This window comes from Myotis myotis, unplaced genomic scaffold (assembly GCF_014108235.1).
Source record: "Myotis myotis isolate mMyoMyo1 unplaced genomic scaffold, mMyoMyo1.p scaffold_m19_p_14, whole genome shotgun sequence".
Taxonomy (NCBI): Eukaryota; Metazoa; Chordata; class Mammalia; order Chiroptera; family Vespertilionidae; genus Myotis; species Myotis myotis.
In genome coordinates, this window is record NW_023416318.1 from 49,742,490 (window position 1) to 49,761,873 (window position 19,384).

Sequence of the window (19,384 nt, forward strand, 5' to 3'; positions counted from 1 at the left end):
CACTGTGTGCATTTTCTGTGTTGAATGAATGTAGATGGAAACCAAGTCAGCGTGGCTTTCCCGTAAAATAATCCACTTGCAGGTAACCACATCCCTGTGGGACCCCTGTGGTTCCTGATCAGAATAGAAGCCTCCTTCTATTTGGAAAATGTGACTAAATACCCTGGCCTCTGTGGCTCAGATGGTTGGAGCATCATCCAGTGCACCCAAGGGTCACCTGAACCAGTTCAATTCCTGGTCAAGGCACATGCCCGGGATGTGGGCTCCATCCCAAGGTGGGGGCGAAGGGGGCATGCAGGAGGTAGCTGACCTCACATCGATGTTTTTCTCTATATAAAAATATGTTTCTTTGGGGGGGGGCAGTCATCACATCTGCACAAAACGGGCTGTTGTGTGGACCACAGGAGGGTGGTAGAGAAGAGAATGCATTGTGTAGGGCAGAGGAACATGAGAGCATGGACCAGGGTGAAAAACAGAGGAAGTGGCAGCTAATTCTCCCCTGAGAACAACAGGGCAGGATGTGGGGATGATTCTTGTTGCAAGAGAATATGAGCACTTCCTCTTGGTTCAAAAAATCTCATGTCAACATTTAGCCCCACATAGCCTGGTTTTCCCCCACAGGCTCAGTAGGGGAAGCAGCTCTGAGTGCTTCACCCCTAATTCTTCAGCAACTGGCTAGCAAGATTCAAAAAAAATCTCATGTGTTACATTTACACCTACTCCCCCTTTTAAGTTGGATTCTTTATTACCACTGGTATTTGGGGTGGCGTTTTAATACCCGTGTCAAAAAAGTTGAAAGCAATTTGCACTGAGGCGGTCCTCCAAGGAGTTCCCTGTTTTTATCAGCCTGAAAAGCAGAGGCGTGCAAAGTTACTTCTTTAGTCCCCTCCAAGGCCAGTAATTAAGATGTGGAAACTCCTGGTAGTAAAATGAATACTACAAATGTTTTTAGTCAGATATCTGCATAAAAAGGCTGCTTATTTTCAGAAATGCTGGCCTCTACATTAGATCATTTTAAATTTAGATCTCCATATTTGTAAGCTAATTAGCACCTAGAAAGCAGAGATACAAGGCAAAGACCAAACCAGGGAAAATATTTCTCACAAATCTGAGACTCAAAAGGTTATGGCTATGAAGATCTCACAGGGATAAGAAAAACAGGAGCCCACCACTGGGAAAATGAACAAGGGGATGAATAGACAGCTCACAAAAGAAGTGCAAGTGGTAGTAAATGTAAAAAAAATGTCCCATCTTGCTAGTAATCAAAGACATGTAAATGGAAACTACAAGGAGAAGTCATTTTTCACCTCCCAAATTGGCAACGTTGGCAAGAGGGTGAGGAAATGGTCCCTCACACACACTGCTGTGGGTCAACTGGTGAGATTTCTTAAATATTCTAAAGTCTCTAGAATGCACTTTAGATTTAAAAATAGCTTTGACACATGGCCTTTATTCTACAGAACTAGTTACAGTCAAAATTTATGAACAAAAATATTTGTCATAGAATTATGATAGTAAAAAATTAGAAACAACCTCAAGACTTAACAACAAAGGAATGATGACATAAATGATGTCCCCTCCATGTGATGGAATACTATTAGTCAATGAAAATCATATTTATGGAGAACATATAACATAGGAAATATAATCTAAGAATTTATAATCAAGATTGCAAACTTAATATTTTGATCCAATTACATATTTTTCCATAGAAAAAACGATGAAGTATTTAAGAATGGTTATTTCCAATGGACACAGACACCAGGGGGTGAAGGCATGGTGGGGGAGGGGAGGGAAGAGGTGATAAGGATACATATGTAATACCTTAATCAATAAAGAAAATTTTTAAAAATATATTGGTTATTTCTGGTAATAGGAATTGAAGGTCATTTTTTTCTTTATTCATCTGACTTTATTCTTGAGGGGTAGTCTGTGTCATGGTTAGAAGCATAGGGTTCCTGTTCAAACCTGGATCCCTCTGCTTTCATTAATTATGTGACAGTAAGAAGGTAACGTACTGGTATTTGGGGTGGCATTTTAATACCTGTGTCAAAAAAGTTGAAAGCAGCCAAAACCGGTTTGGCTCAGTGGATAGAGCCTCGGCCTGCGGACTGAAAGGTCCCAGGTTCGATTCCGGTCAAGGGCATGTACCTGGGTTGCGGGCACATCCCCAGTAAGAGATGTGCAGGAGGCAGCTGATCGATGTTTCTCTCTCATCGATGTTTCTAACTCTCTATCCCTTCCTCTCTGTAAAAAATCAATAAAATATATTAAAAAAAAAAAGTTGAAAGCAATTTGCACTAAGACGGTCCTCCAAGGTGTTTCTCTGTGCCTCAGTTTCTCTATTTATAATGTGGGGATAAAAACAGTACCTACCTGACAGGATTTTTGTGAAGATTCATACATGTAAAGAAAGTTCTCGATAACTGTCTTCAGACATAGTAAGCATTCAGTCATTGGTAGCTGCTCTTACTCTTTATAGTTGTCAATATTTTCTAAATATCAAAAAGATAATAATTTAAAATTTTAGAAGCAGTGACTAGGCAAAGCTGCTGACCTGAGTAGGTCCATGAATAGAGGAAAAAGACTCAAAAATCACCGTTGCCCTCAAGTTGAATCAAAGCATCTGGGTACTACATTTATTTGAAAATAAAGAAAAGACAAAGATAGGAAATAAGGGAAGATGGAAGGAAGGAAGGAAGGGAGGGAGGGAGGGAGGGAGGAGGGAGGGAGGGAGGGAGGGAAGGAGGGAGGGAGGTGAGGAAGGAAGGTGATTGGGGGGAATACTCTTGTAAAGAGAACAGAACATTGATAAATAGGACATGAGGATTATTAAGCCCTTGATAGAGCTCTGCATTTAGCTTGCATGGGGGAGAAAGAAATGGGAAGGAGGTTCAGGGTAGGGCAACAAGAAAGATGAGAGAGAAAGTTGTTCCTGAAGAAAGTGCCAGTCTTCTCAGTCACAGTTGGGTGGGGCACAGAGCACTGGGTGACTCTACCCAGCCCTCTGTAGACTGAGCAGTCACCTCCTCCATCAGCATAGGAAGCCTGCCTGTGGATGAGGCTCCTGGCGCAGGGAGTCATCAAGGTCACATGCACAGCATTCCCACAATTCCACGAGGACAAGAACACCTGGGGAGGAGGAAAGCTTATTTTCAGAAGGATTCCTGGGCCCTTCTCCCAGAATTCTGATTTGGCAAGTCTAGGCTGGAGATGGATAATCTCTTTTTTGAATAAGCAGAGAAGTGGGGAGCCGCTGGCTTGGACAGATGAAGACCTGCAGGGTCCAAAAGCTACTGAGCCCGGCCCCTGGAAGCCAAGAGCATGTCCCGTACGGGCCCCCTTGTCCTGACTGTTAAATAGGGATAAGCCACAGGACCCAGGGACAGGATGATCTCGATCGCTCCTGACTTTTCCATGCCACTCAAACCTCTCCTGACAACATCCCTGCCTGTCATGTAAGGATACCCCGGTCCGACCCATCACGGCCCTTCAACTTCATGTGCCCATTCTCTGCCCCATTCCAGGAAGGCTCTGCACTGTCCCTTGAACACATTTTTTTTTCTTGCCTTTTACCTGGGATATGTCCCTCCCCCAAATGTCCCTTCCTCTCCCTTAGCCCTTCAGGTTCTACCAGTCCCTAAGTCCAGCCAAGTGTCTTCTCCAGAAACCCTCTGTGCCTCCTCACTCCTGTGACCACTTATGTGGACAGTCCAATTCAGACAGTTTATTTCACTGTCCTAAATTGTTCAGTAATTTTTTTTCACTTGTTAAACTCAGGAACAAGGAGGACCTTAATAAAAACTACTATGGGAGCAGTGCCTTATAGTTTGTAGAAGATTTTCATATCTATTACATCTTGGGAACTTCATAACCCGCTCAAGATATGGATAATGGTGTCATCTCCACTGGAATTGGAAACTAAAGTTCAGAGAGGCAGCTCGAGCGTTCTTATGGTAAAACTACGCATAAGTGGCAGAATTACGAGACTGCACCACCGGTAAAAGGAATAGGGGATCTCCCCATGTGAAAACTGGAAATGTGGGGGGGTTAATGAATGGCCCTCTTTGTTCTCCAGGCCAGGGGGAGGGTCGAGACACCAAGCTTTAAAGAACAGCTGCACCTCAGAGCTGAGCCTGTGTCATCCCTGGCTCAAATGGTGGGCTCATTATTGCAGCTGTTGCTGGCTTTAGAGAGCCAGACAGCTGTTACCAGGAGATGGATTCAAAGAAAAGAGAGGAAATGGAATCCTGCGAAAATAACCGTGCCTGTACGTGTGTGCACAACGTCCTCCCTTCTTGTAGTTCAAAACGTTCTGAAGATGTTACCTAGTTATTCCTTATAGGAAGGCCAGGTTTGGCAAGGACAGGTGAGAAAGCCAGGCAGAGAGAAGGCACGTGCCTTAGATGAGCCTTTCCTAGATATTCCTAAGAAAGGGAAGCAGAGTCTTCGAGGGGGCACAATCCTGTCAGTCACCGGCGTTCGTGACAGGCACTGCGGGAGAGTGTTCCTGGCAGAGCTGGGGAGCTCTCGGGGTATCTGTGCCACGGAACAGACAATGGGATTGGAGATGAATTCCCTGCTCCCCTCCATTTCCTTCCCATCCCTTCTCCACAATATAAGCTGTTGCCATTTTATGGATCTCAGCATCTTTTCCCCAATATTGTAGGGCCTGTGCCTGCTGATGAGCCCTTGTTCTATTTTCTCTTTTGATCTTATTACCCTTCTTACTTGTCACTAAAGCTTCCTATTTCATCCTCACCCTTCCCCTTCCTCCATCATTTTCCTTGGAAGACAGGCAGCTCATCCCATTGCTATGCCTTGGTTAGCATACAGGTTTCTGCCTCGGGTGAGTGGTGCCATCCCACTGCCTAACCAAATCCTAATTGTTCTTTCTGGTCTATTCTGACTACCAGGCAACTTCTAGTGGCCTCCGGTGTTCTTATAGTGGGAGCCTCACAGGCTAACACAAGGTTTTCCTCCTGCATTTAGTCCACTCAACTAGCCTAAGAGCCGGGGACTAAGATGAGAGGCTTCCTTCCTTCTCATTACCCTCGGCTGCCCATCACTTACTATGCAGTGGTGTGTAGTCAGCATCCTCTTACTTGAAAAATACCGATTTCTTTACTCTTTTAAAACTCACTTTTCTACTTTAAATTATCCTGGTTTATGTTGGGCTTAATTTTCAAATCATTATGAACTTTTATGGAGCACTTTTCGTGCATTGATTAGTCCTTTATCTCACAGTTTAATTAACACACAACCCTAGGAAGTAGGGACTGTTACTACCCATATTTCACGGTGAAGAACCCGTGGCTAAAAGAGGCAAAGTAACTCCCTTAAATTCACATGCTAGTGGGCGAAGGCCTTAACCACTTGTTACAGTGCTTTGCATAAACCACCAAAAGTCCCTACTAGGAAGTGTACAAATTAAGATCTGTAATGTCTGGGTGTTCCAGATAATGGGTGAGCTGACATTGGAAGATAGGGGTGTTCCTCTCCAAAGTGGGTCCTTGTCACCACATCCTGAGCCTCGTCTGGGAATGATGTGACCCAGCCCACGGTCTGCTCCTCCTTATGTATGGAGCAAACGTATTACCCTGTGAGTGAAAATCAGCCTGGGGAGTTCCAAACTTCAGTCCTTCTACTTCTATACACTGATTACCTGACCTCAGAGGACCTCGGGAAAGAACTCTGATTTCTTTAAGAGCTCTCTCTTCCCTGGAAAGCCATGATCTTGTATCTGAGGGCACTCTCTTGGAGACAATTCTTTTTTGACAAACTCAACTATGGGTGAATTATGAGGTAAGCCAGGCAATTCTCATGGGAAGCCTGTGGTCATGAATGGTATAAACTGGTTCAACCTGTTTTTGGAAAAAAATCTTTGCTGAGAACATGTTCTTCCTGTAGCTCTTTTTGGGGACTCGAGTGATCACATTACATTCCAAACAAATCTTCTGGCAGACGATGTTTTCCAGGCAGCCCAAGGGAACCTGCGCAGAGAAGGCTGAGCACGGTGCAGAGCCACCAGGGCCTCACGTGTATGTGTACGGCGCCCGATCCCACAGTGCACAATGGAGAAGTTACTCTGACATCCGCCCCTTGGGCTGCACTACCTCCTGCTCTCTTAATGCACTGTGCCCCTGGGGTTCTCCCAACCCCCACTCCTCTCAAATAAAACCTGCTCTGGATTGCTTCCCCTTCCTTAAAACAGATAGTATACCTTCTCCAAAGAGACTGTGCCTTCAAACAGACAACAATCAAACAAACAAAAAACATCAAAGGATACTCTCCAAGAGGAATTCATATTTGAATCGACTCAAATATTTTCTAAGCACCTAAAGTGGGCCCTGGGAGTGGACCTTAAAGTTCTAAAGAACTTAAAGCAAAAGTCACAAACTTGAACTCAGAGAACCAGAACTGTGCTAATATGGCTTCCAGGACCACCCGTGGCTGTCAGCCCATGACATGTGGCCAAAGCTGAGATGTGCAGTCAGTGTAAAATACACATCAAATTTCAAATACTGCTGAAACCGGTTTGGCTCAGTGGATAGAGCGTCAGCCTGCGGACTGAAGGGTCCTAGGTTCGATTCCGGTCAAGGGCATGTATCTGGGTTGCGGGCACATCCCCAGTAGGAGATGTGCAGGAGGCGGCTGATCGATGTTTCTCTCTCATCGATGTTTCTGGCTCTCTATCTCTCTCCCTTCCTCTCTGTAAAAAATCAATAAAATATATTTTTAAAAAAATTTCAAATACTTAGTATGGTTAGAAAATGTAACCATTTTATCTCACAGATGATTTTTATATTGGGCACATGTTGCAGTAACCTCTTGGATATGTTGAATCAAGCATTCTTTTACAATGTTTACAAATCAAACATTAACAAAAATGTTAGTACAATTTTGCCTAACTCCATTCGATAAATATGGCTACTAGACTATGACCCAGCCATTCCACTTCTGGGAATCTATCCAAAGAAACCCAAAACACTAATTTGAAAGAATATATGCACCCCATGCTCATTGCACCGTTATTTACAATAGCCAAGATTTGGAAGCAGACCAAGTGCCCATTAATAGATGAGTGGATAAGATAGCTGTGGTACGTGTACAAAATGGAATACTATTCGGTTATAAAAAAAAGAATGAAATCTTACCTTTTGCAACAGCATGGACGGATCTAGAGGATGTTATGACAAGTGAAATAAGTCAGACAGTGAAAGACAAATACTATATAATTTCACTTATATGTGGAGTCTCAAGAACAAAATAAACAAACAAAATAGAATCAGTCATAGACAGATGGTTGACAGAAGAAAGGGGGATTATGGGGCTGGGTGAAAATGGTGAAGGGATTCAAAAGTACAAATTGGTAATTACAGAATAGTCACAGAGCTGTAAAGTACAGCATAGGAAATATGTTCAATAATATTGTAATAACTATGTATGAAGCCAGGAGGATATTTGAAATATTGGAGGGACTACTCTATAAAGTACATGATTGTCTATGAAACTAATATGGAATAATATTGAATGTAAACTGGTAAACTGTAATTGAAAAAAAAACATGGTTACTAGAAAATTAACAGTTGTATATGTGACTGGCATTATATTTCCATTGCATAGTGCTGACAGAAAATGTCATGAGTAGAGGGGCCAGTATATAAACTGCCATAAAGACACTGGAAATGTGCCATGGGAGGAGAGAGAAGGGAGAGATAAATTTCTGTTGGATGACCCAGGAAGACTTCCTGGAAAAATGACAACAAACTAGGTCTTGAAATAAAATTAGAGGGATAAGGCCTGGAGGCATCCACACCCAGATCTTAGATGGGAATTTGTGACGTCAGCCAGTTGGAGGACTGAACAGATAATGTGGTGCTACAGTCCTCCTAGAGTTTCCAAATCTGATTCCCCATCAGAATTTCCTGGTAGTTCTAAAAGAGTATAGGTTCCTGGGCTCACCCCAAGCCTTCTGAGATAAACTCTATGGGTATGAGGTTCAGGCATCCATGATTCACACAGCTCCATGAATGGTGGTCCCGCTGCTCATGGGTCCCAGCCCAGGAAACTGTTTGACAATGCCAGCTGCAAATGGTCATGCTTGTGCCTCTGAAAGGCAGCCTCGGGGGAGCTCTCCATAATCCATGGCCAGAGGCAGCCTTGGCATCTTCTGTTCTTTTATATGTCCTTTGGGGAGAAGCACTTGAAATACAGACTCGGGGAAACAGCTCAGGTCCTGGGCTGCTCTGTGGGTCTCCCCTCTGGGGGAGCAGAACAGGAGGGCTCTGTGGGCTCAGACTCATCTCAGGGACCACCAAAGGTGCTTATTCAGTGGCTCTGGCCTGTGTGACAACTAGCTAATCTTTGATCATTCTGAAGAGTGATCAAAAGCTCTTTGTACTTTCAAAAGCTCTTGATAACCACAGCAGAAGGAAGACAGAATAAGAGTGAGAGAGAGAATGGAGTAAAGAGAGAGAGAGATTATCCTGACCATGCTCTGATTAATGGATCTGTGCCCCCAAATACCATTATTTTCCTTATTTTCTTTCTTCAGCCCCCACACCCCTCTCTGATCTACAGCAGTGTTGCTCTAAGTGGGATCCAAAGCCCACCTGACCATGCGGTGTCACTCAAAGACATTCTTACCAGGGGCCAGGGTATCACACACTCGCTTCCAGATTAATTCATTCAACTTGCAACATTTCCCAAGTACTGTATCTACTATCTACCAGAAACTCCACTGCAATCTGGAGATGTACAGGGAATCAGATGAGGTCCCTGGACCAGGGTGCTCACTCTAGAACAGTGGTCCGCAGTGTGAGAGAGGTCAGGGATGGGACTCCCGAGTGTCCAATATAGCACATGACAGTAACACTTATGTGCCCAGGTATATTTTACTGGTAAGGAGATGTATAGATTTCATAAAGTTTTAAAGGTTTTTATCACTCAAAGAAGGGCTAAGAACTACTGGATGCATTGCTACCAATGATGAGTGCTTTCTAAAAAGAGAAAATGTTAAAAAAAAAAAAAAAAAAAAAAGAGAGAGAGAGAGAGAGAAAATGTTGCCCTAACTGGTGTGGCTCAGTGGATAGAGTGTCGGTCTGCAGACTGAAGGGTCCCGAGTTCAATTCTGGTCAAGGGCCCACACCCAGGTTGCGGGCTCGATCCTCAGTGGGGGACATGCAGGAGGCAGCCGATCAATGATTCGCTCTCATCATTGATACTTCTATCTCTCTCTCCCTCTTCCTTACTCTCTGAAATAAATAAAAATATATTTAAAAAGAGAAAATGTCATCACCTGCAAGCTAGCAAAATGAGGCCAAGTTGGGATCTTTAGTAACACTGTCATTAGCAGGTCAAGTATTTGCTCCAGAATGGATAATATCAAGATGCAGAAAAGTCTGTGTAGGTTCTGTGCTCAAAGGCGTCCCTCCAGGCACAGCTAAATGCCACTGATGACAATTTATCCTCCTGATAGTTATGTGTGGGTACATATCATTTCTGAGGAGAAAGATGTTAGTATGGACAGATGGTCAGGAAAAATATTTTGGTAGAAATGGGTTGTGAGAAATGGGTTGCACCCCAAGAGCAACTGTGGTTGGGCCAGGGCTTGCTGGGTAAGATGAAGTCACTGGACCAGGATCATCTCTTACCCTTGTTATTCTGAACACATGGGACCACAGCTACATGGTTGACAGGAGGGAATCATTAAGAAAAGAGCTTACTTAGGAATTGCCCAGCCCACACCAGTATCTACCCTGTGTGCTCAGGAGGGAAGATGCCTGCTTCCATAGCCATTCTTTCTGGAGAGGCACCTTCCCAGGAGTCTATCTGGAGAGAGCACAAAAGATGCCTCCAACTTCCAACCTGACCCCCAGCTCAACACAATCTAGAGGCTTTTACAGAAAACCTCTGCGGGGAGGGGGTAGGGGGGGTAGGGTAGGAGCATTCCCTCTAGGGATTGGAGATGGGACAGGGAGTGGAGGTAGGGAAGCTGTGGCTTGAGCTTTGAATCTGATCTCTCAACCTCAACAGGAAGACTGCACCAGCAAGGACTTTCTTACGGCTCCCAATTCGGCACTCTGAAGGCCCCCTCTTTGAGGGTGGGGGATGGATTTTCCAAGGATAGAGGGAACTTGCAGAATCTTCTAGTTTGTAATAGACAGTCTAAGTTTGGGAGGAGGCTGCAGGTAGACAAGCAGTTCTTGTTTCCCAGCGGAAGCCCTCGTGGTCAAAGTACCACTCAGGCTGCTGGTGAATGCCAGATGGTTTTAGATTACAGACCTGACCTCAGTGAGCCCACAAATGATCGTATTCATCTCCTCATTCTGTTGGTTCTTGGCTCTTTTGGCTCAGAAGCAAATTTCACAGGCCAGTCCCTTCAGCTAGGGTATGTTTGCATTCTTCATCGCACCCCACCGCAGGCTGTGGGAAAGGAAGGAGCTGAGCTCTCCACAGTCCAGTGAGTTCAGATCCCGGTCCCAGTTACTGTAGAGGAAGCATGTCAAACTCAAAAGCTAACACGGGCCAAATAAACGAGGCATGTGGCCCATGGGCCACGAGTTGGACATGCTTGTTGGAGAACCTTCAGTCAGCTATTTCTCTGAGCCAGTTCAGCTGTAACATGTGGATAATAATTCATTGTACCTCACTGGCTTGTAGTGAAATTAAACAAGACAAAGCACCTAGCACACAGTTGTTAATGTGACTTGTGTCCTTTATCTATCACGTTTAACCTAGCAAATATGTAGTATTCTGATAAATCTGATGTCAGCTACTTTTGCATGAGACATTCTCTGAACCTCTGTTTCCTAGATAGTTTTTAGGATCCGCTCTAGTTGCAAAAATGTGAGAGTCTGTGATTCTAAGCTAGTTCCCCATGAAGTTTCTGTGAGTCAGAGAGAAGCTCTGTTCAGCAAATCCTATGGGGCTGCAGATGATGGTGCCAAACTAAGGCGTGCAGCTGCGAGCTGTGGCGGCCAGGGTGCAAGACCAGGAGAGGAAAGCCACAGAGCCCGAGAAGAGCTGCAAAGGAAAAGACAGCTGCAAGTCTGTCCTGAGTAAATCAAAGTGTGACGTTTATTGGGCTATTTCCAGAATAACACCAGCAAAAAAACTGGAATGCAGGATACGCTTTGCCAGGAAGGATCTTAGCGGAGCTGCCTATAATAACCAGGCTTGTGGACTAGAGTCAGCCTGGCTTAAGGAAAAGGTCATAGGTTTGGGGACACTCAGACCTGAGTTTTAATTCTGTCTCCACTACTTATCGGTGTTTCTGGGCAGGTTATTTAACCTCTCTGCGCCTCATTTTCCTCCTCCCTTAACAACAACAACAACCAAAAAGGTAAATAGTAAAGGAAACTTTCAAGATGATTGTGGCTGTTGGGAATGTTAAAAATAACTTGATGTATTTTGGTATTCAATAAATAAGAGCTACATGACTCTGAACACACCACACTAGGGCCCCCAGGTCCTCTGGACCTGGAACCACCCTTTCTCAAACGTGTACCTGGTACAATGTAGAGAACTGATGGGTGGGGGAGGGGAAGGCATCAAGGCTGGGGGTGGGTGGGTAGAGGGGAGAAAAGAGATCAAAAGGCCTATAAATATCTGTCAAACTTTAAAATGCAAATCCCTTGCCTGTTGGGACCAAATCTTCTGTTATCACCTTTCTGAGAAGAGAAAGAAAGATTAGCATAGTCTTCCTCTTCATGGAATGTTTTGGTTTGGTTTGGTGTGATTTTGTGGCCAAGCCTGAATATGTGATAAATATTTTCATTCAACCCAGATCTGGAAGCATGAGTAGAGAGTTAAGACACTAAGGGGCATATTGTGTCATAAAGTCTTAACAGCATGTGGTTTTCTTTGTGGATAGACCGTGAATTTCTTAAGAAAACGAACCCTTACTATAGCCCCTGCAATTTGCATGATACTTGGTGTAGAGAACCTGCTTATGGAATACATGTATGGACAAATGAATGGACGGATACTTGTTCATTTTGAGCATAGGAAGTCATCTTCATTAGCTAGTGACCTAGTTCTCAGGAATCTCCTTGCTCTATACTTTATTGGGGTCCCCTCTGAGGGGCAGTCCACATAGGAGGCAGCTATGGCCCTCGGAGAACTCTTAGAGATGGTCTCTGCCGCCCTGTACCGGAATATATATAATGCCCAATACGTGACATTCACTGTGTGCCAGGTCCTGGTCCACCCCTCCTCAACGCCAACCATAAGTCAAAAACTAGAAACCTCACTCACTCTTTTCCTCCTCTTCTTTTGCCTTATTGGCCTTGTTTTCTCACAAAATTATACTTGTATGTAATGAGTGAGTGAGTTACTTTCTAGACAAAAGGATATAACAAATGTCACCAGCCTGGAATGCCCTCAAATACTTGTCATTTGTTACTCATTCTTGGGTAAATTCACCCGATTTTAAGTCTTACCCAAGAACCTCATGGCCTTCACTCCCCCCTGTAAACTGTATCTACCATTCAAGCCTCCAATCAACTCAACTAGCAAGTCTCTGAGGACCACCTGGGTGCTCACTGACCACTCTCATCTGCATGCTGATGCCCTCTGATGCCACTCCCTTCACCCAGCACTTAGGTGTGTATTTGTTATCTCAAGTGCAAATGAGTCTGGTGTTACAACTTAGTTATAAAGATCTTGAAAGGAGAGACTAGTTATTATTCCCTTGTACTCTGCACCATGTCTAACCAGGTGCTGGATCCATCTTAAGAATTCAGTTACAACTTGTGGCATGTTGGTGGTCAAAATGTGGATTTGGGTTCAAAGTTTAACTTCATTTATTTATTCATTCATTCATCCAATAAGGTTGTATTAAATGTGTGCTACATGTTACTCATGGTTAAAAGTAGCTCAAGGGATATGACAAAAAATAAGATGAAGTTTCTTCTCATGTTGTTACTGTAGTGATAGGAGACAAACAAAAAGAACTCTAATAATTTGTGAAGAAAATAACTCAGGGTAAGAAGCAAGAGTAGAGGAGTGGGAATCAGAGTGGGGATGTGGCAACTTAGCATCATCACAAAAGTACTAGCTGAATGGTGAGTAGGAGCTTACTATCCAAAAACGTGTGAGAAGTTCAGGCATATGGCACAGTAAGTTCAAGAGCCAGAATGTGGAATGAGCTTGGTGTGTTTAAGGAAATGAAGTAAAGCCAGCAGCACTGGAGCAAGGTGATCAAGGGGAAGAGTCCAGAGATGAGGTCAGGGAGACAGGCAGGGCTCAGCCACGGAGGACCTGACAGACTGTCAAGGAATTTGGAATTGACGCCAAGCATGATGGGAAGCTTTTGCATGGAGGAAAAGGGTGAATGCGTGCTGGTGTCAGAAGGTGGTTTGCACTTTCTATAGATTTGTCTGGCTGATGTGTGCACTACAAAGGGCGTGAGTGCTTTGAAGCAGGGAGGTCAGTTAGGAGGCGCTTTTAGTAGTCCCTGCGAGAGTAGTTCCTCAGAGTCCCTGTCCCCTTTGGAGGGAGCAATGCAACTGGGAGGAGACAAACATACCAACTGTGTGGCCACAGGCATGTCGCTTTACTTCTCTGGGTTGCTTTCAAGATTAGTAAAAAATGCACTTAACTGATTACAACAGGCCCAGCCCCTTGCAGTCCCTGTGCAAAGGTGACTCAAGTCAGAAATGAATGCCAAAAAGGAGCCGCTCTTAATGGACACTCCACTGAGAACTCACAGATGACCTCATCCTGGGGACATCTGGCCCTGGTGGTTAGAGCGTCAAAGGAAGGGGATGAAACTTCTAGATTTGGTGCCCTGGCTGTCCCGCACCTCCCAGTCCTTCCTTCCACCCAAATCTCCCAACTTTCCCACTGTAACTTGTGATCATTTCTTGCTTTGCTGGGGCTCAAGTACTCTGATTTAGCGGCCAGTTTTCCAGAAATCACATCAGTAGAAGCCAATGCATCTCTCTGACAGGTTGTTTCTTTAAAAGTGTCATACACTTAGATAAATGTGGAGTATACAGACATCTTAATTTTTGCCAGAGAAACTGTGCAGTTAGACTACTAGCTCTGGGTTCAAATCCTGGCCCTGCTTTTTACTAAATGTTGACCTTGGATAAGTTCCTTCACTTCTCTTAGCCTCATATATAAACAGGGAAATAAAAGTGCCTGCCTTTCAGTTTCTGTGGAGCAAATGTGAGGATTTTGAAAAAGTAGAAAAATGCGTGGATGTAATAGTAAACATTTAATATGTGTCATTTCTCTTCTCCCAAGATTCACTGCTGTTTATACTATCCAATATGTTTTGTCTTTTTTCTTCATATTAGAGACAAGTTACCTTCTCAAAAAATTATACAGGTTATAATACAACACATTTTAAGAACATCGCTTATTCACCAATGGATTTGACAAATCAAAATCAGTAATATTAGCCGAAACCGGTTTGGCTCAGTGGATAGAGCGTCGGCCTGCGGACTGAAGGGTCCCAGGTTCAATTCCGGTCAAGGGCATGTACCTGGGTTGCAGGCACATCCACAGTAGGAGATGTGCATGAGGCAACTGATTGATGTTTCCAACTCTCTATCTTTCTCCCTTCCTCTCTGTAAAAAATCAATAAAATATATTTTTAAAAAAATCAGTAATATTAAATGTATACACTAGTGTCTGTTTCTCCAAAAGCTGTTTATTCTCAACATGTAAATGAGAGTGAAGGGGGGAGGAAATATCATTCTCACCTATGTAGGAGAAGCATGCAGAAGCTGGGAACATTTGCCCAAGGTAGCCAGTCTCTATCAGAAATCGGACAATTAGCAGACATTGCCTCCCACGTTAAAGAAAATGTCCTTTGGTCTGTTTCACAGGATGTAGACCGGGTTGTATGGAGTCCTTGACACCTCTCATAGCACTATCCCAGCTGTGAAGTCATGGGGCCTTCACAGGGCCTGGACTTGAGACGTCTGGGTTTGGACAGCCCTGTTAAAATAAGCCTTCTGGCATCTGGCATTCACAGAGCTGGCATTCTCAGTTTAATAAAAATGTAAATGACTTTAGCAATAATATTACTTTGGAGCAGTCACTGAATCCACATTGCTTTCAAATAAAACAAACAAACAAAAAAGGCAAAGAATCTGTAATCTACCTTTACATGAACGTTGAATAAATCACTCATTTTCATTTTCAGATTCAAAGGACAGCACTTTGAGACTTCACTCACAGCAGGAAGGTGGATATCTGTTGAGTGGTAGATGAGTAGGAGTTACGATGATGCAAACAGTATAGAATTCTTTCATTCGGTTTTTGATCAGAGAATTTTGCCATTTTGGGGAGGTCAACATTTTGTTTTTTGGGTCTTGGCACAGAATAATGCTGAGGAAGCTCAGGCACTTAATCCCTATTAATGAAGTTTTGTTTGGTGCTTACCAAAGAATTCTTCCAAACATTAGCAGAATACTCGGTCATTCTCAGCACAGAAGACTCAGCCTGATTTCCAGATGACCCTTTCCTCCAGTACCAAACAGGCCATTTACTGAATTTGCCTGGCCTGGGAATAAGTACATTATCCATTCTGGCAATCATCAGCAAAGGTCCCACTTTTTTGGACTATCCTGGGCCTGACTCTGCAGCTTGTCATTTTAAAGGCAATGTGGCAAGCCCTTTAAGGGGCTAATGCGAGCTGTTAGCTGAGCCTGATAAAAGGTTTTCCTGGCTAAGAAGGTGATAAATGTTGCCACATTAATCTGCAGATGAAAGGAGGCTGCCTTTGGTGGTATTATTTAAGCTGTTTCACCCTAAGTGCTACCAGCATGACAGGAATAGTGAGCGGTTGAGTTAGCCCCTTCACCTTCAGAAAGCAAGGCATCTCACCCTGGCATCTTCACATGACAAGGGGGACACGTGATCAAGCTAATGGAGGGAACCATCCAACTGGATCTGATCTTTCTTGATGGAGAATGGAAGAACGAAGACCCCAAATTCACCAGCAGGCAATCAGCACCCATTCACTGATGGCTTTCTGTGGCAGCCCCTCTGCTAGGGATTAGATTCAAGAATACAAGATGCTCACAGCCTGGTACCTGAGACAAAATGCAAACCACTCAAAATAAAGCTATTTGCAGATAATACTTTAAAAGTCTATAGGAAAGAGGAGGGGTTCTTGAGAAGCTATATAAACCCCTCTTAGAAAAGACCAGGTTTATTCTGAGTCTTGATGGATAAATAAGAGTTGGTGAAGCAGAGAATTAAACTCTGAGCACAGTGCTGGGGGACACAAAAATAAATACGATTTAACCTCTGTGTTCAGAATTCTGTCTTATCATAGAGAAAGGTAAGTACATTAAAAAAAATATGCCTGCTATATAGTAGACACTCAACTAATATTTTGAGTGTATGAATTAAATGTGATAAATACTATCATGGAAGTATGCACAATTTTTCTTCAGGACCACAAAGAGAACAACTAATGGAATTGAATGAATTATGGAAACAAATATTTGGGAAGGTCCTTCACTAAAGGAATTAGGAGACCCAAGTTCTAGCCCCAACTGAAGCTTTTTCCAGCTGGGTGATTTGAAAAAATTATTTTAAATTCCATGGACCTCCAGCTGGCTGTGATACACAGAAAAACAAAGGGCTCTTTTACAAAGTAGTTGTTCAATAAATATATTAGGTGGCTAAATGAGTAATATATCAGCTGCAAATAATATTTGGTTTATTGAAAATATATTTTTATTGATTTCAGAGAGAAAGGGAGAGGGAGAGAGAAACATCAATGATGAAAAAGAATTATTGATCGGCTGCCTCCTGCAAGCCCCAAACTGGGGATCGAGCCCACAATCTGGGCATATGCTATGACCAGGAATCTAACCGTGACCTCCTGGTTCATAGATTGACCTCAACCACTGAGTCACACCGACTGGGCTGCAAATTATATCAGAACAAGCACACTGTTCTCATCTCATAAAATCCCCAGAACACCTCTAAATCTATTTAAAAAATTAAAAAAAAAGGACATCTCTATATTGTAAGTATTACCTGGACTAGATGGTCCTAAACTATCAGAGCCAATTGTGGTGCCCAGATTGAACAAATCATGATCAGCAGATCCCCAGAGAAAATGTTTTAATTAGGATTATTTTTCCTTCTGGATATTCAAAATAAACCTTTATATATGGCTTATATGGTCAGAATCTTTTAGCATATTGGTCACGTTCTTTGCTACACTTTGTCCTATTTCTTTTCCCCATTGCCCAAAGACACCCTCGTCTGCTTTCTGCTCGATTCTTCACTTCTCAATCCCTGACCATTCCTTGTCTGCACAGCAATTTGTTCCCTGGAGACCGAAATTCCAAATAAGACTCCAACATTCCCTGAGCGTGCCAACCGTCTTTATTCTATGTCGTTACCTCAAGCTAATCAATCCCTCATCCCCTGAAATGTCCTGTTGTAACAGCTACAATTCTGCCAATTTTTTGCCTATACTTCAAAGCCCAGTCAAATCTGCCAAAAGAACGTTCCTTCCTCTGATCCAGGTGGCAGTGATTGTCTATTCTATTCATTAAACACCCAATTCTACGCTAACCAACATAATTTATTATTTTTTAAATAATTGATCCTTGTATGTAAATATGCCATATTTCTTTATCTTGCTCTTTTCAATTTCTTGAAAATAAGAATTGGGTTTTATGTTACTTTGTATTTCCTGGTGGCCCTTGGCATTTCATGTGCACTTATTCCTGCAAGTAAATGTCTCCAGGATAAATGAGTGTGCGTGACCACTTAGAACCCAGGAATCAGTTACAGCAAGGCTTGGAAGTACATCCAGGTTAGATGTAACAGGCAACTCAGAGCTTCTGCCATCTCTATTACTATACTTTTATCCCCAGTGATGTCAGGAATTGGTTAAATAAGCAGATCTATACATTAGAAGAAAAGCTTCGGCTAAATATCTGTATCTAAATCATGAGAGCAGAAAATATGTAGAAATAGTGAATAGAGTAAGAAAAGAGAGATAATTTAAGGAACACAAATATTTAAGGAGCATGAATATTTAAGTCTATGAAGAGTATAACTTGTTTCTATATAGACTTGCCTATTTGGAACATTTTATATAAATTGAATCATACATGTGGTCTTTTGTGACTGGCCTCTTTCACTTAGCATGTTTTCAAGGTTCATCACATTGTAACATTTATTAGTATTTCTTTTTATTGACAACTAGAAGCCCAATGCACGAAATTTGCGCAAGGGTAGGCCCTCACAGCCCCACTGCCTTGGCCCTAGCAGCCCTGGCTGTCATTCCAGAAGGTCGTTCTGCCATCCAGTCTAATTAGCATATTAGCTCTTTATTATATAGGATTGCATGAAGAGACCACATTTTGTTATCCACTCCTCAGTTGATGGGCATTCTGGTTGTTTACATTTTTGGCTATTATGAATGTTTCTATGGACATCTGTGTACAAGTTTTTGTGTGGATATATGCCTTCATTTCTTAGGTATATACTTGGGAGTGGATATAATGCATAATGTGGTAACTATGTTTAACCATTTGAGGGACCACCAGACTTTTTCCAAAGTGGCTACCCAATTTTATATCCCTACCAGAAGGTTAGAAGGGTTCCAAATCCTCCACATCCTCACCAATACTTGTTATTATCTTTTTTTATTTAGCCATCCTATCAGGTGGCAAGTGGAATCTCATTGTGGTTTTGATTTTTTCTGATAATGATGAGAATTTTTTCATGTGTTTATTGGCCATTTATATATTTTCTTTGGAGAAATGTCTATGCAGATATTTTACCGGCTTTTGAGTTGTCTTATTATTATTGAGCTAAGAGTTCTTTATACAAGCCCCTCTTAATATAAACCCTTTATCATACTTACAATTTGCAAATATTTTCTATTTTGTGGGTTATCTCTTTTCTTTTGTTGTTAGTCCCCACCTGAGGATATTTTTCCCACTGATTTTTTTAGAGAGAGTGAAGGGAGGGGGGTGGAGAAAGTGAGGGAGAGATCGAGAGAGAGAGAGAGAGAGAGAGAGAGAGAGAGAGAGAGAGAGAGACTGGGTGCCTCCTGCACTCACCCTGATCGGCACTGAAAATGGAACCTGAGACCCTTTGGTGCTCAGGCTGATACCCTAACCATTTAACAACACAGCCAGGCCTATCTCTTCATTTTCTTACTGGTGCCCTCTGAAACACAAAGTTTTTATGAAGTTTATTTTTCCTTGTCTGAGGTTTTGGTGCCATATCAAAGAAATCATTTCCTAATTCAAAGTTACAAAGATTTATGTTTGTTTTCATCTAATTACAGCTTTAGCTTTCATATTTAGTTTTTGATCCATTTATCTATCCTAATAAAAGACAAAAAGGGTAATTAACACATTGTATGCGGGAAACGTGTTTA

General features: G+C 42.7%; 1 protein-coding gene across 4 annotated transcripts in view; it reads right to left on the reverse strand.

Annotated features, from left to right (window-relative positions):
• Positions 1–2,379: 2,379 nt before the first annotated feature.
• GEN1 (GEN1 Holliday junction 5' flap endonuclease) overlaps positions 2,380–19,384 on the reverse strand; it is a 53,793-nt gene continuing 36,788 nt past the window's right edge. The window contains exons 15-17 of one of the 4 annotated variants that reach the window (XM_036335285.1): positions 15,122–15,213; positions 3,027–3,132; positions 2,380–2,495 (exon numbers count right to left, since the gene is read on the reverse strand). In XM_036335285.1, the coding sequence (XP_036191178.1) occupies positions 2,470–2,495; positions 3,027–3,132; positions 15,122–15,213 (224 nt within the window). In that variant the 3' untranslated portion in view covers positions 2,380–2,469. Of the gene's footprint in view, positions 2,496–3,026; positions 3,133–14,934; positions 14,956–15,121; positions 15,214–15,823; positions 16,056–19,384 lie in introns of those variants that run through there. The other 3 variants (XR_004971931.1, XR_004971930.1, XR_004971932.1) reach the window with 3 other exon arrangements.